This window comes from Poecilia mexicana, unplaced genomic scaffold, assembly GCF_051168715.1.
Source record: "Poecilia mexicana isolate PSO_F unplaced genomic scaffold, ASM5116871v1 scaffold_2, whole genome shotgun sequence".
Taxonomy (NCBI): domain Eukaryota; kingdom Metazoa; phylum Chordata; class Actinopteri; order Cyprinodontiformes; family Poeciliidae; genus Poecilia; species Poecilia mexicana.
In genome coordinates this window covers 44227838-44247980 of record NW_028263371.1, presented here as the reverse complement: position 1 = coordinate 44247980, position 20143 = coordinate 44227838, and the positions used below count along the sequence as shown (strand labels likewise).

Below are 20143 nucleotides of genomic sequence, written 5' to 3'. Positions count from 1 at the left end.
AGGTAAGGTAAGTAAGCTTAGATGGCCAAGGATGTGAATATCTCTTGTTCTTTTCTTTTTCTCGGCTACTATCAAGAAACACTGACAGCCTGCCTTGGTTTACAGTGCTTTTCTATTTCAGCCACCAAAGAACCCATTTTATCTTTGCTGTCACTCACCTCACTTTCATAGGATGCAGAGCTACTTCTTATCTAGGAAGGTACATTTATTTGGAAAGAAGATGGCTCTTGGCCATCTGAATCTTAAAGTTTCTTCTCAACACCTCACCTTTTAACTTTCACTCGGCTTATAGTAGAATCAACCTGTTAAGTCTGGAAATCGTTGAATTGAACTGTAAAGTGCAGATAGTGCAGCTGTAATCCCTCCCACTCAGTGGTTTGTATTTCCAATGTCCACCTGCTCATGGTTAGAATACACCCCAAGAATTCATTTTTTTTAAAACATCGCTGTCACTTAGATGACAGAGAATCTGAGCATGTAGCATATCTGCATGCTTATCCCCTGACTCCCAGGATATTTTCTGTCAAAAATGTGTTTCCGGTGAGACCTGTGTCAAGATATAGCTTGAATTTGTGGATTCAGGAGAGGATTTTTCTCCAGCTGTCACATGAATATTGGATATATCATGACCCTTGCTTTCCCCCAAAATGTGAGAACCTGGAGGGATTTCACACTTTTACAGGATTAATATACACCTTGTCAACTGTTTTACACTTCAGCATTTTCAGAAATACGTTTGGATACACCCCGTTCTTCATTTTGAGCTATTGTTGAAAGATTACCCAAGCATGCCATAAAATAGGTCGCCGAAATGCCTTCAGTTTTTTTCCCGTGTTCCTAAATAATGCATAGTCTTGGCTGAGTTAATAGCTTGAGTAGTTTCTTCAAGAGGGTTTCAAAGTTGAATCCAGCCAAGCCAAAATTATTTTTCTTTAAAGTTTTATTATTTTTTTAATTTCCCATCATAACTTTCCTACAGTTTAAAGTGAATTTAATGAAATGTCCGATAAAATACCAGAGTGACAGGGATGTTCTCCAGCTGTATGGTGTCACGACTGGTGAAGGCGGAGATGACAAAGAGCCAAAATGATGTGGCGTAGTGAAAATTAGACTGACGTGTACCTGAGTATTCACCAACTAAACAGTCATAAGAACGCACAAGAATCCCGCACAAGACAAAAGCATGACTAAGAACTTAGATACATCCTAAGACAGGTGAGGAGGACTACTGATAGATAATGTAGGTGGAAATCATGAGCTAATGCAAACAAAACCTTACATCTGAAGGATAAAAAACCCTCTGCTCAACACAAATGAAACTAAAGAAATTAATCTCCTGGTTTCCCTCTGCAAAAAGTCAGAAAATAATTGAAAACTATATTTAGTTTCTTCCCAATGTTTACTAATGCTAAAATCATAATGATTAAAAAATATTGCAGGTAATATGTTACAAGTTTAAACATCATTGTCCACATTTTAGTAATGGTATAAATAAATGTTTTTTATTATTTTAAGTGGAAGCAGTTTGATCATGTTATGTATTTCCACTTTGAAATTTTTGTGAAAATACAACAAAACCCTGGTATTTTACTCAAGGATATCATGCCATGAGAATCTCACACTTGTGCCCAGTTGGAATCACTGTTAAGGTTCCCCACAAAAGGCTTGAGCTCCCCAGTCACCCAGGGCAGACCACACAGCATAAGATCGCCATATTCTAAGCATGATAGGTAATGACTGAACTTCTCATGACACAGCTTGACATCCTCCGCTGTGTCTCAGCAACCAGCATAAGCAAGGCTATGAGTTTACCATCCCATCTGATTGATGCTATTAACACCAGAGCAGAAACATCTGTGTTTGGAGTGGTGCTGTAACTGGGAGGCATGCAGTGATGATAAGTGCTGTCTTAATATGTACAGCGATGAGTCTTGGGTCTGCATCACTACGGATCACCATCTTGTGCACTGGCTGTACAAAGGGGAGATGACACATCCTGCACTTTTCCATTTGATCTGATACTGTATTCATTACCTCCGTATGGATATCTTTTTATTTCATTTTCACCATTTAGACAGGATTTTTAACTTTTTTGGGAGCATTCATATTCTCTGCTAGATTAAAAAAAATCCTTACTTTTTTTCCCCTCTTATTTTATTTCTGATTTAAACTTCTTACCATTATGTTATGTTGTCATTTAGGTCTCAGCTTAGCATGCTGCAAATCTATTACTGAAATATTTTAATCAAATAAGGTATTTCAAAAATATTTCTGGCAGTAACTGTTTTGCATCTCTGTAGTAGAAATGGAGCAAAACTGGAGCATTTGCTATCAAAAGCTTTTTTAAAAAATATTTCTTGTGGAGCTGGTGGCTTATATTGATAATAGTTACACAAAAAATGGGGAGAGACAGAACGGTTAAAGACATGGGCGTAAATTGAACAAAATATCAGAAACGGTCCTCTGAGATTTGGGTCCATATTGAGTTGACTGCGCATTGCAAATTGGCAGAAGATTTTTGGCTGCACATGCATGATGTGACTTTCCCATTCATTAGTATCCTAAATGTGCTCTATTGGATTGGAATATGTTTACTGTGAAGGTCATTGGAGTACTGTCATGTTTGAGATGATTTGAGCTTTGTAAAATGGTGGACTATGCTAAATAAAGTTGAGGCACTGTAGACACTTCCCAACAAACAGTGGCTGTGTCTTTGCCTGGCTGAAGGACATTAAACTTCCAAAAGCAAAAGCGGCAAGACTTCCCTGTTCAGTGCTTACCTTTGTCGTGCAAGCATTTTAACACCATCTTTTTCAACACAGAAAAAGAGCTGAACACCTCTGAGTGATCTCCAACACCTTCCGACTTCATATTATACTGTTAGAGGCAGCCATCAGGAGATGGGTCTGCTGTAGTCATACAGGGATGCAGAGGGTCAGCAACAGTACCAGCTAGCCCTAACCCTAACCACCACAGCCTAAACTGCTGATATAAGACAGGATGGAATCATGCTCTCATGTATCTTCTGAACTTTGACCCTACCATGTTATAGTTTTAGCTGAATTGAGCTTATTGGACCAGGCCAAGTTCAAAGTCCGATGTTCTGTTTGAACTTCATCAAGTTGTCTTTATCACACCTGGATAATGCATTGAGTTGCTGTATGATTTGCTGATTCGCTATTTGCTGATTTCGCTATTCTGCTAATTAACAGAAGATTTTTTTGTATCAGTCTGCACATTGAACTAACTATATGACAATTTAAGCTCATAAATGTAAAGCATATAACATAAATATCGTATGCATTGCTAGTAATACAGGTTGTTGGAAAAACAAGCAGAACACTACTGATTTCTCAGGAGTGTTTGTGAATTTCATGCAGCACTTTACTGAGAAGAGCCACTCCACAGACTGTTTGAAATGCACTGGTATTGTCTTATACTGAGTCACTGAGGGTAACAGATAACGATTTACTGAAATTAGAAGTGCAATGGATCCACAGAGTCACAAATTTCTCTTCTAAAGGGCTGATTGAGGAACTGGCTCTTTACCGATTCCAGTGGTGTTTTTCCCATTTGGTTCATTCTTTGCCTCAATTGAGCTTCTGTTTAATCCCTGTGTGTGTGTTTTTAATGTAGAAAAAGACCCTTGTAGTCACTTATTTATAGTGCAGTCATTTTCACTTCTAAGCCAGATATAAATACGGTTCTAAGATATCTAAACAGGTGGGGAAAATGGCTGAAATGATTACTTACTTTCTGACTGATTCATCTAAAAAAATAAAATAAAAAAAAAAACTAATCATTTTATAGGCACTTATTTAATTTCTTCATGGTTTATAAAAAAAAACTTACAGTGATGTACCCCATTCTGATGCAGCAGAACACTGTGATTTCCACATTGCTAAGCTTTAACTTAGCATTGTCACCCAGCACCATGACATGGTGAAAACATGAAATGGTGAAAGCATAACAGAAAAGATGCAAATGGTTTGTAAGTACTTTGATGATAATAATAATAATAATAATAATAATAATAATAATAATAATAATAATAATCTATTGTATTAAATTCATAAATGCTGGAATAAATAATTCTATACCAAGCATTACAACAATGTTTGAGACTGATTTAATAATTACTCTATGTGATAAAACAGAAAAGAGAGAATTTTTGTTCCCACTTTTTTTGGCATTAGCAACCACCACAGTATTTAAATGCAATGTGTAGAATAGTTAAATCTCAAATTTTTTTTGTTAAAACAACAGAGGATGCTTAATTTGCCTAATCTAATTGCTAATACCTTTTCTTGTGAACAAAATAGCACTGTAGTAGAATAATATCACTGAATGTATCATTACACTGAACACTGAAGGCCTGATTGAACTCTGCAAGCGGTTTCACAATTATTCATACCTTTAGCAGTTGGCCCTACAGATAAACACTTAACCACAGGCAGCAGAGATAAGAGATTAGATAGATCATTGATGTACAAACAGGCAGGGGCCCAACTACCTACTTTCTGAGGTGTATCCGAACATGTCATCGGCGCCCCCAGCCCCAATGACATAAACTTATACAATTTATCTTTAATTAAAGTATCAATAATAATAAATGTAGATATATGTGAATAAATTGCTGGCTACAGGGCAATTAAGAAGAATGAAACAGAAAACAGGGCAATATTTCATCATTTAATATATAAGTGAGTCAAAAAGCCACTTCTGTTGGCCTGTCTAGAACTGCCGATGGGCTGCAGGTCTGAGGCTTTTTGTTAGAAAGTTTTCTATCATTCTTATAGCTTGATAGGAAACCAACTCATTCCATCTCCATATTCATCTTGTGTAAATTACAAACAACTATATCATAATGATAAAATGATAATGATGAAATAAGATAGACAGACAGACAGACATACAGAGAGACAGACAGACAGATAGAAAGATAGATATCTTACCCAGAAAGATAAGTACATTTCAAAATGTTTCCCAATTCGTATAGGTTTAGACATCTTTGTTAGACACAGAAGTCTTTTTGCTCCATACTGTTTACATTTCTTTCTATAAATCTCGATTTAATTAATAAATGTGGTTTCCTGATTTTTTGTTTCGAATTAGAAATTAACATCTTACAATGGATGAAGATGAGTACTGATGTTGATGAACGTGGGGCAAGCCGGAGGACCCGGAGTGAACCCACACCTGCACGGCGAGACATTTCCCACCGTGCAGTCCTGCCTTTTTTAATATTAAAATGTCCAATTACAATCAACAGTAGCTTTTTTTCCAAATCCTGCCAATCACCCATTTATGTGTGTGTGTGTGTGTGCGTGTGTGTGTGTATATATATATATATATATATATATATATATATATATATATATATATATATATATATATGTGTGTGTGTGTGTTTGTTTTTTTTGGGTTGTTTATTCAATGCCACATGACTGTGTTTTTATTTTTAATGATGTAAAGCACTTTGAAATGTCTTGCTGCTGAAATGTGCTATACAAATAAAATTTTATTGATTGATTGATTGCCCAGAAAGATAAATAGTTTTCTAAAATTTTCCCAGTTTGTATCAGATTAGACTTCTAAAATTCTCTTTTTGTTCCACGTTGTTTACATTTTCTTTCTCTAAATATCCCTCTAATTAATAAATTTGGTTTTCTGATTTTCTGTTTCGAATTAGAAATTAACATCTTACAATGGATGAAGATGAGTACTGATGTTGTTGAATGTGGGGGAAGCCGGAGCACCCGGAGTGAACCCACACCTGCACGGCGAGACATTTCCCACCGTGCAGTCCTGCCTTTTGAATATTAAAATGTCCAATTACAATCAACAGTAGCTTTTTTTTCCAATTACTGCCAATCACCCAAAACACACGTGGCCCCGCCCCCCTTTTAAATCCAATCTACTGTAGACATCAGTTGATGTCTAAAGTCAACTGATGTCCAGCATCCATTCATGCTGGATGGACTTTGCATCTGTTTTTGATCCTGCGTAGAGGTGGTGGAGTTAGAGCCTTTTTGATTCGCTTCCACAGTGATGTCTTTTTCTTGGGGTTCTCTTCTACTTCAGAAATATTGTTCTCCTCAGCTGACTCATCAGCTGACTGGAGTTCTAATTCCTGAGGTGGTGTTTGGACTTCATCTTTGATTAATGTAACCTTTATTTGTGGAGGCGATGTTTTCTGCTTTTCCATTAGACCACACTCCTCCTCTGTGGAAACTACATGAAGTATTGTCACAATTTCTTCAGGAGCAATCTGGGGGATCTCAGGTATTTTTTCCGAATTTGGTTTTATTGTCTTAGTGATTTGGACCGAGTGTTGATCTGTCTCAATCGTGTTTACAACAGTCTCCAGTTCAGTTTTTTCTTCAGTGATCTGCTGTTCTTTAGCGATCTCTGTTTCTATTGAGTGAATCTCGTTTTTAACGAAGGCTGTCTGATCCCAAATTGTTTCTACTGTAGAAACTTCTTGTTCTACGTTTGCTCCAGAAACGTTTTCCTTAAAGAGGCTCTCCAGTTCAGATGCATATCTCGTTGCTGCCTTTCTCTTGCGTTTAGATTTCTTTGATCTCTTTCTCTCATCCTGGTGGTCTCCATTTCGTTGCACTGTGGAGACCGTTTCGTCTTCTATCACCTGCAGTACTTCACCGACGTCTGTTTCATTCGTGTGAATTTCGTTTTCGATGGTCTCTGCCTGGTCTCCAACTATCTCCGGTACTGAAAGTTCTTTTTCAATGTTTTCACCAGAAATGTTTTCCTCATTGACAGCTTCAAGTTCAGATGCATCTCTCTTTGCTACCTTTCTCTTGATCTTACGTTTAGATCTCGTTGATCGCTTCTTCTCATCCTGGTGGTCTCCATTTTGTTGTGTTATGGTGACCGTTTCTTCTTCTATCACCTGCAGTACTTCAACAATGGCTGTTTCATTTGTGTTTATCTCGTTTTCGATGGTCTCTGCCTGGTCTCCAACTTTTTCCGGTGAAAGTTCTTTTTCAATGTTGTCACCAGAAATGTTTTCATTACTGACAGCTTTCAGTTCAGATGCATCTCTCGTTGCTGCCTTTCTCTTGATCTTGCGTTTAGATTTCTTTGATCGCTTCTTCTCATCCTGATGGTCTCCATTTTGTTGTGCTGTGGAGACCGTTTCGTCTTCTATCACCTGCAGTACTTCACCGATGGCTGTTTCATTTGTGTGAATTTCATTTTCGATGGTCTCTGCCTGGTCTCCAACTATCTCCGGTACTGAAAGTTCTTTTTCAATGTTTTCACCAGAAATGTTTTCCTCATTGACAGCTTTGAGTTCCGATGCATCTCTCGTTGCTGCCTTTCTCTTGATCTTGCGTTTAGATTTCTTTGATCTATTAGTTGTGCTACCACTCCCACATCACCATTTCTTCTTCTATCACCTGCAGTACTTCAACTATGGCTGTTTCATTTGTGTGAATCTCGTTTTCGATGGTCTCTGCCTGGTCTCCAACTATTTCTGGTACTGAAAGTTCTTTTTCAATGTTGACACCAGAAATGTTTTCATTACCGACAGCTTTCAGTTCAGATGCATCTCTCGCTGCTGACTCTCTCCTGTTCTCATCTGTAGATCTCTTGAATACTTTGTTCTGCCGATCCTGATTTCCGTTCATTTTGGTTTCAGTGGGTTGTTTTCTCGGCAATAAAAAAAGCTCAGTTTGGGTTGAAATGGTTTTATAAACTGGTTCCAAGTGAAATCTGGTCTCCAGCACATCCATCTCTGTTTGCGTTGATATTGTTTGACGGACTGGTTTCAAGTGACATCTGGTTTCAGGCACATCCATATCCATCTGGACTGAAGCACATTGGTATTCTGGTGAGGTGTCTTGTGATTCACTCTGAGTCTGAACAGAAACCATAGTCTTCTTCCTCTGTCTTCTCTCTGAGAGCAATTTCCTCGTCAGATCTTTTAGCTGTTGAGGTTTAGCATTTAGTTTCTGATTTACATCGAACATGTCATCGAGCTGTTGCATTAAGTATTTCTGTACTTCCATATGTGCCAATTCAGACTCCTTACATTTGACTTCACATATACATTTTGCTTGACTTGTCTTTTCTGGAGAGTGGGGCAAATTCTGAATTTTGGTTAAATCCTCTCCTTGAACATTTTCTTCTGTTTGATTAACAGAAACCTCAGTTAAGTTCCCAGTTTGGATGTTGTCCATGGGTTTTCCCAGAGATGGATGTTTCTCCCCTTTTTGATCCAGTGTCTCTTGGGGTTTCAAGATGGATTCTTCTTTGGTGACTATCTGTGTTGTAGAGATTACAGTATTCTCGGAGTAACTTTTCTTTTTCAAGGAAGCTACCTCCTCATGTTCTTCGGCCGGCATTGAAACATTTTTGGTTTCAATAGTCTCAGCAAAAAAACTTATATCTATGCAAGGTTCAGACTTTGGGAGCACTTTCCACAATGTCTTTTTTTTGCTGCTGGGCAAACCTGCCTGATGACTTTGATTTTCAGACAGAGGACCGTTGATGTCACTGTTTTCACAAAAAAATGCAAGATCTATGTAAGCATCAGTCTCAGGGAAAGATTTCCACAACAATGGCGTCTTCTTGATGCGCTTAGACTGACTGTTTTTCCCCTTTCTGGTCCATTTTCTTCTGTTTTTCTGTGACAGATTTCTTTTCGGTGACCGGCTTTGATATAAAACTCAGAAGTTCCTCTTTGCAAATCTCTGTCTTAAAGGAATCCTTCTGATCACCTTCTTCTTCAGGCAGAGAAGTGTCCTGATTGATAACATTTTCAGTGCTGGACTTAGAGGACTCTTTCTTCTCTGGTGTCTCCTCCAGTACGGAGATCAATTCCTGTTCGGTAACCAGTGAATCGTCTTCCGTTCCAGTATTTTCAGCTGAAGTCCTTACGTCAGTGGGGGCATGTTTCTCCAACCAGATGTGAAACGGTATCATTTTCTTCTTGTTACGCGGATGCGCACGCAACTTGACTGCAGAAAGAGTAGGCGGGCTTTTAAACTGTCATTGGTTGCCATAGTTACCCACCATTACCTTGTTGTTTGAGAAGGACTTCGCTGCAGTAAGCAGAAAGGGTCGAGGACAGACCACTGTCAGTCTCACACCTTATTTGGAAATGGGACCATTGCACTCCGGAATTGAAAGGGGGCGCTATTTCCTATATTATCGGTCTCCCGTTTTTATTTTCTTTTGAAATCTGGGATATAGCTTCATCTTTAAGAAGGAGTTTCACTCTCAGCATATATTTGAACTTCTGTCTTTTATTTACTTCAACACAGCTCACAGTTTTTAACAAATTCCATAGCTTTCTGTATACTTCTAAATCTGCTCCTAAATTGCACCTTTTCGGGGCTGCTACTGCCTCTAGTGATGTGGGAGTGGTAGCACAACTAATAATTATGTCACTAAATGAGAATACCACAAAGTCTTTATTTTATTATTAATTATGGCATTACCTCTGGTTCAGCGCCCCTATGCGTTGCATACAGTGCATACCCATCTTTTGCGCCACTGCAAACAGGTATGAGTGTCATAGCATATGTAAAGATCTTCAAGGCTTATGAAGACAACCCACAAAAAGTCTGGACTGAGGAAAACTAACTCAAGGTTCTCTTGTGTAGTGATATCTGTTGACGCAAATGTGAGTGGCTTGTGATCCAATGTTTACTATTAGCTAGTGCTAACACCATTGGCAGGAGTTAAGGCAAAATCAGAATAAATTGTGAGATAATGAGAGGTTGTTTAAAGTTAAAATGAAGGATCTTTAAGTCTTTGTAAGGCACCATTCCAATATATTTGGTTAAATGTTTTTATCCCGATGATTGTCTTAAACAGCTTGGGTTAGAAACTGGAGGTCTTCTTGTTCCATTTTGGCATTTCCAAGCAGCTGCAGCACAAACACCAGCTTTATTTAATGTAATTCTCTGTCATTTCCAGAGCCAGAGAGGAACTCATTTTAAGCCCTAGAGTTCCATGCCTCAGACCAGCCTACTTTAGATAACAACCTATTATTATTATTAAAATCATATAATTATCATCTTACATGTTGAATCTACAATTGGGCACTGTTCTGTAAAACCTTGTAATTCAGTGTATTTCTCTAAAATACTTCCAATTCATTGCAAGTGAGGGCTGCTTCACAATGTAGATTGATTTCAACATGAGTGCGCATCTCAAACAATATACATTACAACACATCCTTTTCAACAATATCACAATCTATTTTTTCAATTAAGAGCTCAGAGATATCCAAACCTTAAAAATGAAATGAGAGAGAGTAAGTTACAATATTCAATATCAAATTCAGAAAAATAAATTAAAAAGTGTTGAACTTCCTTTTAACATTGTCATCTCCATTTTTTTCCCCTGCAGGAAAACAGGTCCATCACAGTTAGATTTCACTGAGATTATTTACATCACAATGTTGTTTTGTGCAAAATCAAATAGCAAGTTTGTGTTCACATAATATTTAATCTAATAATAAAAACAGCACACTGTACTCTACAAGGTACATTGTAGAGTACACTGCCAAGTTAAAGTCATAATGGCAGTATGATATTACCTTAATGATCCTATTCTTTTTTTCCTCTTAAGTTATGGAGTTATGAAGAAATATGGCCAACTCCAACACATTAATATACATATGAGCAGTGCAGTAGTCTATGCAGCTTTGTATATTACAATATCATTGTCTAAAGACATGAGAAGTTCTGTCTCAACTCCTGGCTCTGCTTTTGACAATAAATCACATTTTTAAAACCGTCATAATTTTCAGCACAAATCTCCTGTTTTTACAAAATCTTTTGATCAATTCAAGTCAGTTGTAATGAGGTGAATCATTTTTTGCATCTCATGGCACATTTCATAAAAACCAGTTCTACACCATGCACTTCATTATTATTTCTAATATTCACTCAATGAGTAATCCTACCTAACCACTCTGGACTTGTGGGCTCATGACTGATGGGCTACGAGACAAAGTTCCCTAGTTACGGGGCGTTGTTAGCACTGTTTTGTGAAAAAGTTGCCATTTTTTGCACATTTAACTGCATCTGTTTTCAGAGCTTTCATCTTTTTAATTTCTAGCCTTTCTAGCCTAGTATTATGTTATGTAGTCCATGCATATATGCTGTAATAATATATTGAGTTTGAAGAAACAAAATGTTTATGGAAATATGTCTTGCTTTCTAAAATGCATAACAGTTTTAAGCACAATTTGAAAAACATTTCTGATTAGAAAAATAATTTGCAAAACAATATTCAGCAGACTTCACTGCAAGAAACAATGAACCCAACTTCTGTAACATCCCTGCCACTTTTCTGTAAAGAGATGCTTTTATTTATTCCCTTTTTTCACCTGTGGTAAATATAATTACTAGCTTTCAGCATACTTTTTCTTGAAGCAATTCTCATAACACAAGAAGTTCTGGTCTGTAAATAACGCCAATCAATAACTTATAAGCCTGCCCTTATAAGTAATCTCTGTCAGAGATTGTATTTGTTTGCTAATGTTTTTCATTTACTGTAGGTTTGAAATCAGAATCATATACATACAAAACTTTAGAATATGAAAATAGATTTGTAAAAATACCTCTCAGTTTTAGCTGTTTGTCCTTTTTATTTCTATACTTCCGTATAAGTTAAAGTGCTAAAACATTTTTTTCTTATGAAAAAAAAAAAATACCGCTTATGGAAAGTTGCCTTTGAGTAACGTTTCTGTGTCCTTCAATCACCTCAAAGGGGTACATGCTTACCCCCCTCCCACACACACACGGCCACACACACTTTCTGCACCATTACTCACTTTACAATGTATTGTAAGAGTGACAGATAAGGAGAAGAAAGGGACTTGCCCTGTGCTTTATTAAAGGTGACATTTATAACAAGAGCTCTGGGCTTCACTGAAGATACGTCACCAAAATATATAATTTCCAGACTCCACTAAAAACAGCACTTTTAACTCTGTGGTTGTGTGCTTAAAAGGTCACAAGTCTTTGACAGTAAAAACAATATTTGTCTGGCTCTGGTGCTTTATGTATGATCAGAACCCGCACTTGCTGGAAAAAAACGCTCTCTGTTGTTGTCGGGGTCTTTGAGAGAGAGAGAGAGAGAGAGAGAGAGAGAGAGAGAGAGAGAGAGAGAGAGAGAGACACTCTTGTTTCGTGTCGTGTCACTGTTACTTTTGACCAAATGGAGCAGTGAAAAGGTTTATGGCCGTCACATGTACTCATTCCAACAGTTTTGTTTCCATAGAAACACAGAGTGCCGGGCAGCCGTGTATTACAGAGTTACATAAGACCTTACCAATAATACGACAGACAATCTGATATGGGATTTCTCATTTGACTGGATTCCTATTTTGGGAATAATGCACAGCAACAGCAGAAAATAACGAAATCTGCCTTCCCTTTCTTTACCGCTGCTATTTTAGGCTACAAGGACGTACTGTACCACTTGAGGTTTCTGTCTGATAATGTTTACATATACTTAACATAATGTTTGCATCTCTATCAAATATTAAACGGTGTCATGGCCTCACTGAGAGCGGAGGTGCACAGTTCAATATTAGTGCTTTATCTCTTACAGTGTGTGCCATATGAATGTGGGCGTAGCAGAACAGCAGGTCTTCGCAACACAATTGAACATACGTGATGCAACTCTGTCTATAATTATGCAGTGCTCCGGCATTGGGCATTGAATAATGAATGTAAATGAAATGTGTTATATTTAGAGATTGTGTCCAGTACCATTAGTTGTTAGTTTTAGAAGAATGATCCTTATCTGAGAGCCTCCTTTGTGGGCGGCTTGTCTTAGACGTGGAGTAAACTGAAACAGGAGGCAGGGTTTCACAGAGGAGACAGAGGTCTCACAATAACTCTTGCATCATCTGCAGGACCAACAGAGCATTATCAATAGATGTAAGATGAAACTATCAGAGTGTTGTGTATTGCGATACAGTTTTTTGCCTTAGGCATAGCATCGGTTTACAACTTCATTGCTTGTAATACATGGGTTAAGCTGTTTTTAATATTGCAGCCATGTATTTACAGTATCGATTTCAGCTTAGCATTGCATCACTAAGTCCAGTGTTCAATAAAGCAGATAACTTTTGATGGTGATTAGGTCAGCGTTCCGAGCCTATAAAAAACATATGTTTGTCTTGATAAGATCTCCTCAGATTTGGTACGCCGTGACCACGTACGTCGATGGCGACAATGTTTTGGCTGGAGGCTGTTTAACAGGCTCACTATGGAATAGGATTTCTATTCACGCTTAACTCTCAAACGCTTTGGCCCTCAAGTTCACATTAGCTTTGCCCGCTTCATTCACCGCAGCACGCTTGCATGAGCCTAAAGGCACTGGGACTTTGAAGCAATAGAGCTGAAGTAATATTGTGAATACCCCAAACGCACTTGATGTTCAGTCTCCTGCACATCTGTGATTGTGTGCAGGGTTGTGATCAGTGAATTATCTCACGGCACTGGGAATCAGGCGGAATTGCAGATGCTTCTAGTTGGGGTGATGACACTCTGGCTGTCAGCAGCCGTGTCTCACAGTAAACAAGTGCCCCTCAGTTTTGGGAACCAAATGTCTGCACGAATAATATTAGGTTCGGATTAGACCAGTGATGATGAGCAAATATTTGATTAATTGGATTCATTTGAGACACAAATGTCCTCACAAAGAAATATTTATTCAGTTTAAGCCACATTCTTCGTCTTGCAAATGAGTCTGTTAAACGATGTCTTCACATTATATCAAACACAACTGCTTCAACCAAAGCCTAAGTTTCAAAACCTATATATTAATACCTTGTAGAAAGTCAGCAAGACACTTCTCTGCTTCAGTTTTGTTACTAAAATGTATTTGTAGTCTGTGCAAAATACATTCCATTATACATAAATAATAATACAATATAAATAAACAATATATTAGTAATATATAATTGTTCACATTTGTGTTTTATGTGTAGATTATGGAAATTAATGATGAAGTGTGGATTGTTCCTCTAAAATGGACAAAATAAGTGCATTTAATCATATTTCAAATGTTTTGATATTTAATGATACACATTTATTGAAGAAACAGTGGAGAAAAAATAGTAACAAATTAACAATCTGGATAAAACAGACAGTCTTAGGATTTTTTAAACATCAATTGGAACTGAATGTGGAAATGATAAATAATAATCTCATAAGAAATTTATCATGATAAACGACAAACGATAAACCATGCAATATATTCTCGCCCCTGTTCTGAATGTAATTTTTGTTTCACTTAAACAAATTGAAACTTACAAGTTTGTAGATAGATAGATAGATAGATAGATAGATAGATAGATAGATAGATAGATAGATGGATAGATGGATAGATGGATAGACGGATAGACAATTTTAGCAGAACAGTATCATAAAATCTAACTGTAGTACTGAAGAATATACTGATTAAACTGAAATAATAAAAAAACAACACAAGAATGTAAATACTTGTATATTTTGCTTTGTACTTTTGTCTTTAGCTTTACCTTTTTTTTTTTTTTAGAAAAAAATGTTATGTTAAGGAAGAGTTCACAGCTTTTCAAACACCTTTGATCAATTCAGGTCCGTTGTAATGTTTTAATATCATGGCACAGAGCTATGCTGCATACTAGCCTACCCCTTGTTTGGGTGATGCCATGCACAGCTATTTTTGTCTTTTTCCAACTTTGTGCACACCTTCCTGATAGCGTGGGACGCAGGACCTTTCTACCACCCACAGAGGCATTGCTCTCTCATCCTAGGATGGAGAAGAAAAGCAGGTAAACAGCATGGTAGATGCAGAGTGCTTGTTGTAGCAACAAGAGGAAGACATATTGCTAAATGGCGGCGTGTACACAGCGGGCTGGATCACACGTTTGACACGGTTCCCTCTTGGCGCTCCCAGCATTTTTCCCTTGAAATGCACATTATGTTTGGTGTAAGATATGGAATCTTTTCGTGCCAGAGGGGTCAAGTTGAAGTGGAGGTATGAGGCGTTGGTATTAATGTCAGATTCAAGTCCAAGCTCTTTCATATTTCATATCTATTATTTCATCAAGCCAAGTCGAAAGTCATTAAAATTTGTGTTTCGAGTCTGACTCCAGGCACATGACTTGAATCCACACCTGTGAAAATTACCATTTCCTCATTTACATACCTCACAAATGACCACAACACATTTGTGGTCATTTAACAATAATAGACTCTGCTCTATCATTACTATTATACAAACTTGTATGAAACGACTATTGTGTTTATAGTGAAATCAAATGAGCAAACATGTTGTATGTTTTATATACGTTACATCCACCTCTCTGTCTGATTCCACCGCTCAAGAGGAAGAAAATGTTTTATCCAACTTTCCTTCTTGGTCTTCTTGTATAGACAGTTCTAGCTATTGAGTAATACAGCCTTGCATCACACAGCTATGGTAAATGTAGGTGGATTGTTTCTGTCCCATGTGCGTAAACCTGAGGTAGGATTCAAAACTGCACTTGTTTACGAAGTTGGAACGAAAAAATAAAATGATTTCTACTGAACAAAACACAGATATGTGTGCAATACTTAGAAGAGTGAACGATAAAATGTTTTGAAGTCAATTAAGCTTTATGAAAAAGACATACGCTGAAACGGAAAATTGAAATGGACCATTTTTGATCCGTGTTGTGCATTTGAAAGGTAGGGATACAAACATGTTTTTTTTTTTTTTATTCAAGAAGTCAAAAAGGCCAAAATCCACTTGTGATGGGATGATGTAATACCACTTTCAGAATCCACTGCTGATTTTCTGCAAGACGTTAAAAACAGATTTTTACAGCTGAATGTTAATATTATGAGACTCGCAGGGCTTTGCTTTAAGCAGCAGTGTGTAATATTAGACAGCTACAACAGGAGCTGCTGAATATCGTTGATGAGTAATCACTAACAAGCCTCCAATAAGTTTGCATGAAAAGATGTTTGTGTTGACTAATTTTAAAGACAGGGTTTGCTAACTGTATTAATTTCCTTTTGTGGATATGAAGGGCGGTTTGACGCAGGGGTTTAATGGAATAAATGTTTCTTCACAGGGGGAGCATTTATTCCAAATTCATCATGGTGTGATTTGGAGCAGACATAAACACTCAGATGAAACAACCAGCACATGCAAAACAGGACGTTTTGTTTTCAATTTGTTCTTTAAAATGGACACGACTGAACAGTTTAACCCGAAATATTTCAATGGATATGCAAAATCCCTAATGTATAATTTAAAGACTTTTGCATGAGTTTTAATTTGCCTTTGTTGCATCAAAGAAAGTTAAATGTTTTCCTGTGGACATGTTCTGTGATAATGTAGTACTCAGAGGGAGTACTGACTATCTTAATCCTTCATCTTTTGTAGCTAGAAGCCAAGCTTAAGATGTGAACTGAAAAAGCAAGTAGCGTAAAAGGTGATGTGAGGACAAATCTGTTTCTGCAGTTACTTTGTTTTTCTGAGAACCTTGTTTCTTTACTTTAATATCACAAAACGAAACTTTTTATCTTTACACAATAGGTAAGCCTTAACCTGTAACACTCCACTGCAAAGTTATTCATACTTTTTTATTTTTTTTGTTTTTACAAAAGCAAGGTTTTGCAGGTTTATGGCATTCAGCCCTTATCTATGCAGCTGTAAATCTTTTAGGGCGTCTCTTTACCTGCACATTCAGAAAGTGAAATTGCTTTGTCTATTATTTTGTTTAATTTCTTCTTGAAATCCCTCTATTTGGTTCCCTTCATCTTACCATCAACTTTGACCGGCTTCTCTAGTTCTACTGAAGACGAGCAACCCCACATCCTGATGCCACCAGCACCATGTTTCACCACAGAGATGAGGTGTTCAGGGAGATGTGGGGTGTTAATTTTATACCGAACAAAGTATTTGCAGCTCAAAAGTTCCATTTTGGTTTCATCTACCAGAGCACCTTCTCTCATGTATTTTTTTTTTTTTTTTTGTGTGTGTGTGTTCTATATGACCTGTGGAAAACTGCTAGCAGGACTTCTTAAAGCTTTCTTTCAATAAATTGCTTTTTTCTTGCCAATTTAGTTTAAATACCAATTTGAGGAGCTTACAGCTAACAGTTGACTTACTGACAGCTTGTCCCACCTGAGCTGTGGATCTTTGGTGCTAACAAAACATCTTTCCAGATGTTTTTTTTTTTTTTTTTTTGGTAATTTGTGTTTCTTTGCATGGGCCTTTTACATAAAATTTCGATAAAATACATTAATTAGCTTGCGTTGGGCACTGTTTGTAGAGTTAAAAGGCACACTGAAGAACAAATCTGAACGAATAATGGACTCAGGTGCTAATATCAAGTTTAGCACTGTGCCGTAACTGCATGACAAATATGCTTCCAGGTTTTTCTTAGCTTTTATGTCAAAATGAATTGAGGCTTTCAGGATTAAATATTTTGTAATTCATATAAAACTCACACAGCAAATAACTTTTAATTATTTTTCAAATTAGCCTGGAAAGTGCTTGCAAACATCACGTGCAGAAACATAAAAATCAATTAGGCTTATTATTCAGGGAGCTGGCTCTGTAATGCAATAAATGTTGTTTCGATGGGGCTGTTATGTTTACAGTATTGTTTGCTTTGTAATCTAAAAATAGCACAAATAATGTTGGAAATATTATTGATTTTATGGAACGGCGCCAAGCACATAATTGAATCAGAGGCACATTGTTTCACATCGGAGCCACAGAGCAATTCAGTGCTGCTTTCTTTGCGCAGCGAAGACGTTCATTTATATGATTCCAGAAGCTTAAAAGTGTCTTGTGTTTCTCTGGCAGGGATGACCTGCCAGGCGAGGACGTCGTACACGGAGGACGAGGTTCTCTGGGGACACCGGTTCTTTCCTGTCATCTCCTTGGAGGAGGGCTTCTTCAAGGTGGACTACTCTCAGTTTCATGCCACGTTCGAGGTGCCTACTCCTCCTTACAGCGTGAAAGAGCAGGAGGAGGCGCTCCTTCTGTCCTCGCCCCTCATGGCGCCCTCCCTGTGCAACAGTGGGGAGAAAAACAGCTCCCTGGACTGCCTGGAGACACTGGAGGACAATGACAGCACCACCAAGCTGCCTACCAAGCTGCAGAAGATCACGGGCCGAGACGGTCTGCCCAAGAAGCTGCTGAGGATGAGCTCCACCACCTCAGAGATGACTTACAGCTTCGGAGACCTGCCCATGAAGCTGCAGCGAATCAGTTCAGTCCCCGGCGTCTCTGACGACAAACAGGCCGGGAAGGCCTCCAAGATCAGCACAGAGCCCATCAGTAAGTCGGTGGCGGACTTGCCCCCGAAGCTGCAGCGACTAGCTGGGGGAGGAGGTGGGAGGATGGACGGACACTTGCCACCTAAACTTAGGAAAATGAACTCGGATCGCTTTACATAAAAGCACACAACCAATTTTAACTCCTGCTATCTCCTTTTTTTTTCTGAACCTGAAATCCTTGTACTATTCCGTATTTATTAACGGACAATATTCTTATATTAAAGGAGCTGTAGAATACGTGCACAAATACCTTATATAAAGTAGGGGGATGGAAATGAGCACATTTGTCCCTGGATGTAAGTGTTCTTGCTCTAATGAAAGACCTCAGATTTATTTATTTTTCTTTGTTTTTTTTTCCTTTCTTTGTTTCTTTTTTAGGATGATGTACAATTAGCACAATCTGGCATGTAAGAAGCGACGCATGTAGAACCGAATCTCAGTTTCTGGCATGACAATTTGTTGATTTCACAAAACAGAAAGACCAAAAAAAACAATTTCATTAGTGAATTTACAGACAGTGGACAATTGCACAAAGCCATATGATTTACACCACTGAAAACTTACATTACACTGGTTCTAATCTGTAGTGAAGAAAGGCACATGTTTGTTTTGAGTTGATTGCTTTTGTTGTTTACTGTAAAATTGTGGCAATGTTACGTTGGTTGCATGCTCCTCTTACTGACTTAGCTATACAAAGGTAATAGACAAAGATGTTTAGCCTTAACTATATTACCTTGTTCCCATTTTCATGTTTGTTCACAGCTGTATTTTTTGGTATTTCATATACAGACTATTTTACCATGTGCGCTTTAAAGATTTTATCTGATTGGATACAGAAAGTGCTGCTAGATGATGCATACTATATTTACAAATGCGTTATTAGCGTCAGTAAAACTGGGCACAACGATACGCAATTTTCACTTGCTTATTAATGTAACACTTAAGTTGAAATACTCTATAGCTGTAACCGATAAGCACAAAACAATCATATAAATCCTTAAGATGTTAGAAAGCCTTTCTTGTCTCATTATATACCAAAATGCAATCTTCAGTAAGCCAGTGCCGCTTTAACAAGGGCACCACTAGATTTTCAACTTACGTGTTACTGGTTAGATTTGGTGGGCCTGTAAAAAAAAAAAAATTGAAATAATCTTTGTTTTTAGGGACCATAATATTCCTCCTTTGTGATGAAAGCAATAATATTATAAAAACTACAACCTACAGCCACAGGGTCTACCACACCCCCTATGATTGTTTTGTTTACTTGATCTGTGCCATGAAATCTGATTTTCTCTAAATGCATCAAAGACATTGTATGATAACTGATCTATTCAGGAATAAAGATCTAACGTAACTATTTAGTATCTTGGTACTTGGTGGAATATATTTGGTGCGTTGCACGTTTTATGAACGCATTACTGCCGGCTGATTACAAGAAGTAATAATCAGAAATTCAAAAAATATACATATTTATGTACTTATATGACCTGTTTGCAGCTCACAACATTTATTTATTTATTTATTTTTTTGTGGTCTCTAACAGATTTTCTTCCAGGATTTAGCTCCATCCATCTTCCCATACACTCAGACCAGCTTTCATGTCCCTCCTGAAGGAAAAAAGACACAGAACAATGCTGCCACTATGCCCATTAAACACTCCATGTGTTCAAGGTTATAAGCATTACTACTTTTCAGTCATAAATCCATTACCAAAATGCAAAAACCTCTTATCTGCAGCATTGTCTGATTGGTGGATATAACTTGGAGGGCCAAGTTATAATTGCACTCTGCTTCAGTCTTATCCATGAAAATCCCTCTCATTGTTG

General features: G+C 37.6%; 1 protein-coding gene and 1 pseudogene across 1 annotated transcript in view; one reads left to right on the top strand and one right to left on the bottom strand.

The window, feature by feature from the left end:
• kcnj3a (potassium inwardly rectifying channel subfamily J member 3a) overlaps positions 1-19676 on the top strand; it is a 41920-nt gene extending 22244 nt beyond the window's left edge. Inside the window, exon 3 of the mRNA XM_014997139.2 lies at positions 17842-19676. Coding sequence (XP_014852625.1) covers positions 17842-18437 — 596 coding nt within the window. The 3' untranslated portion in view covers positions 18438-19676. The remainder of the gene's footprint in view (positions 1-17841) is intronic.
• Positions 5969-9511, bottom strand: LOC148160875 (uncharacterized; annotated as a pseudogene).
• Positions 19677-20143: the final 467 nt, after the last annotated feature.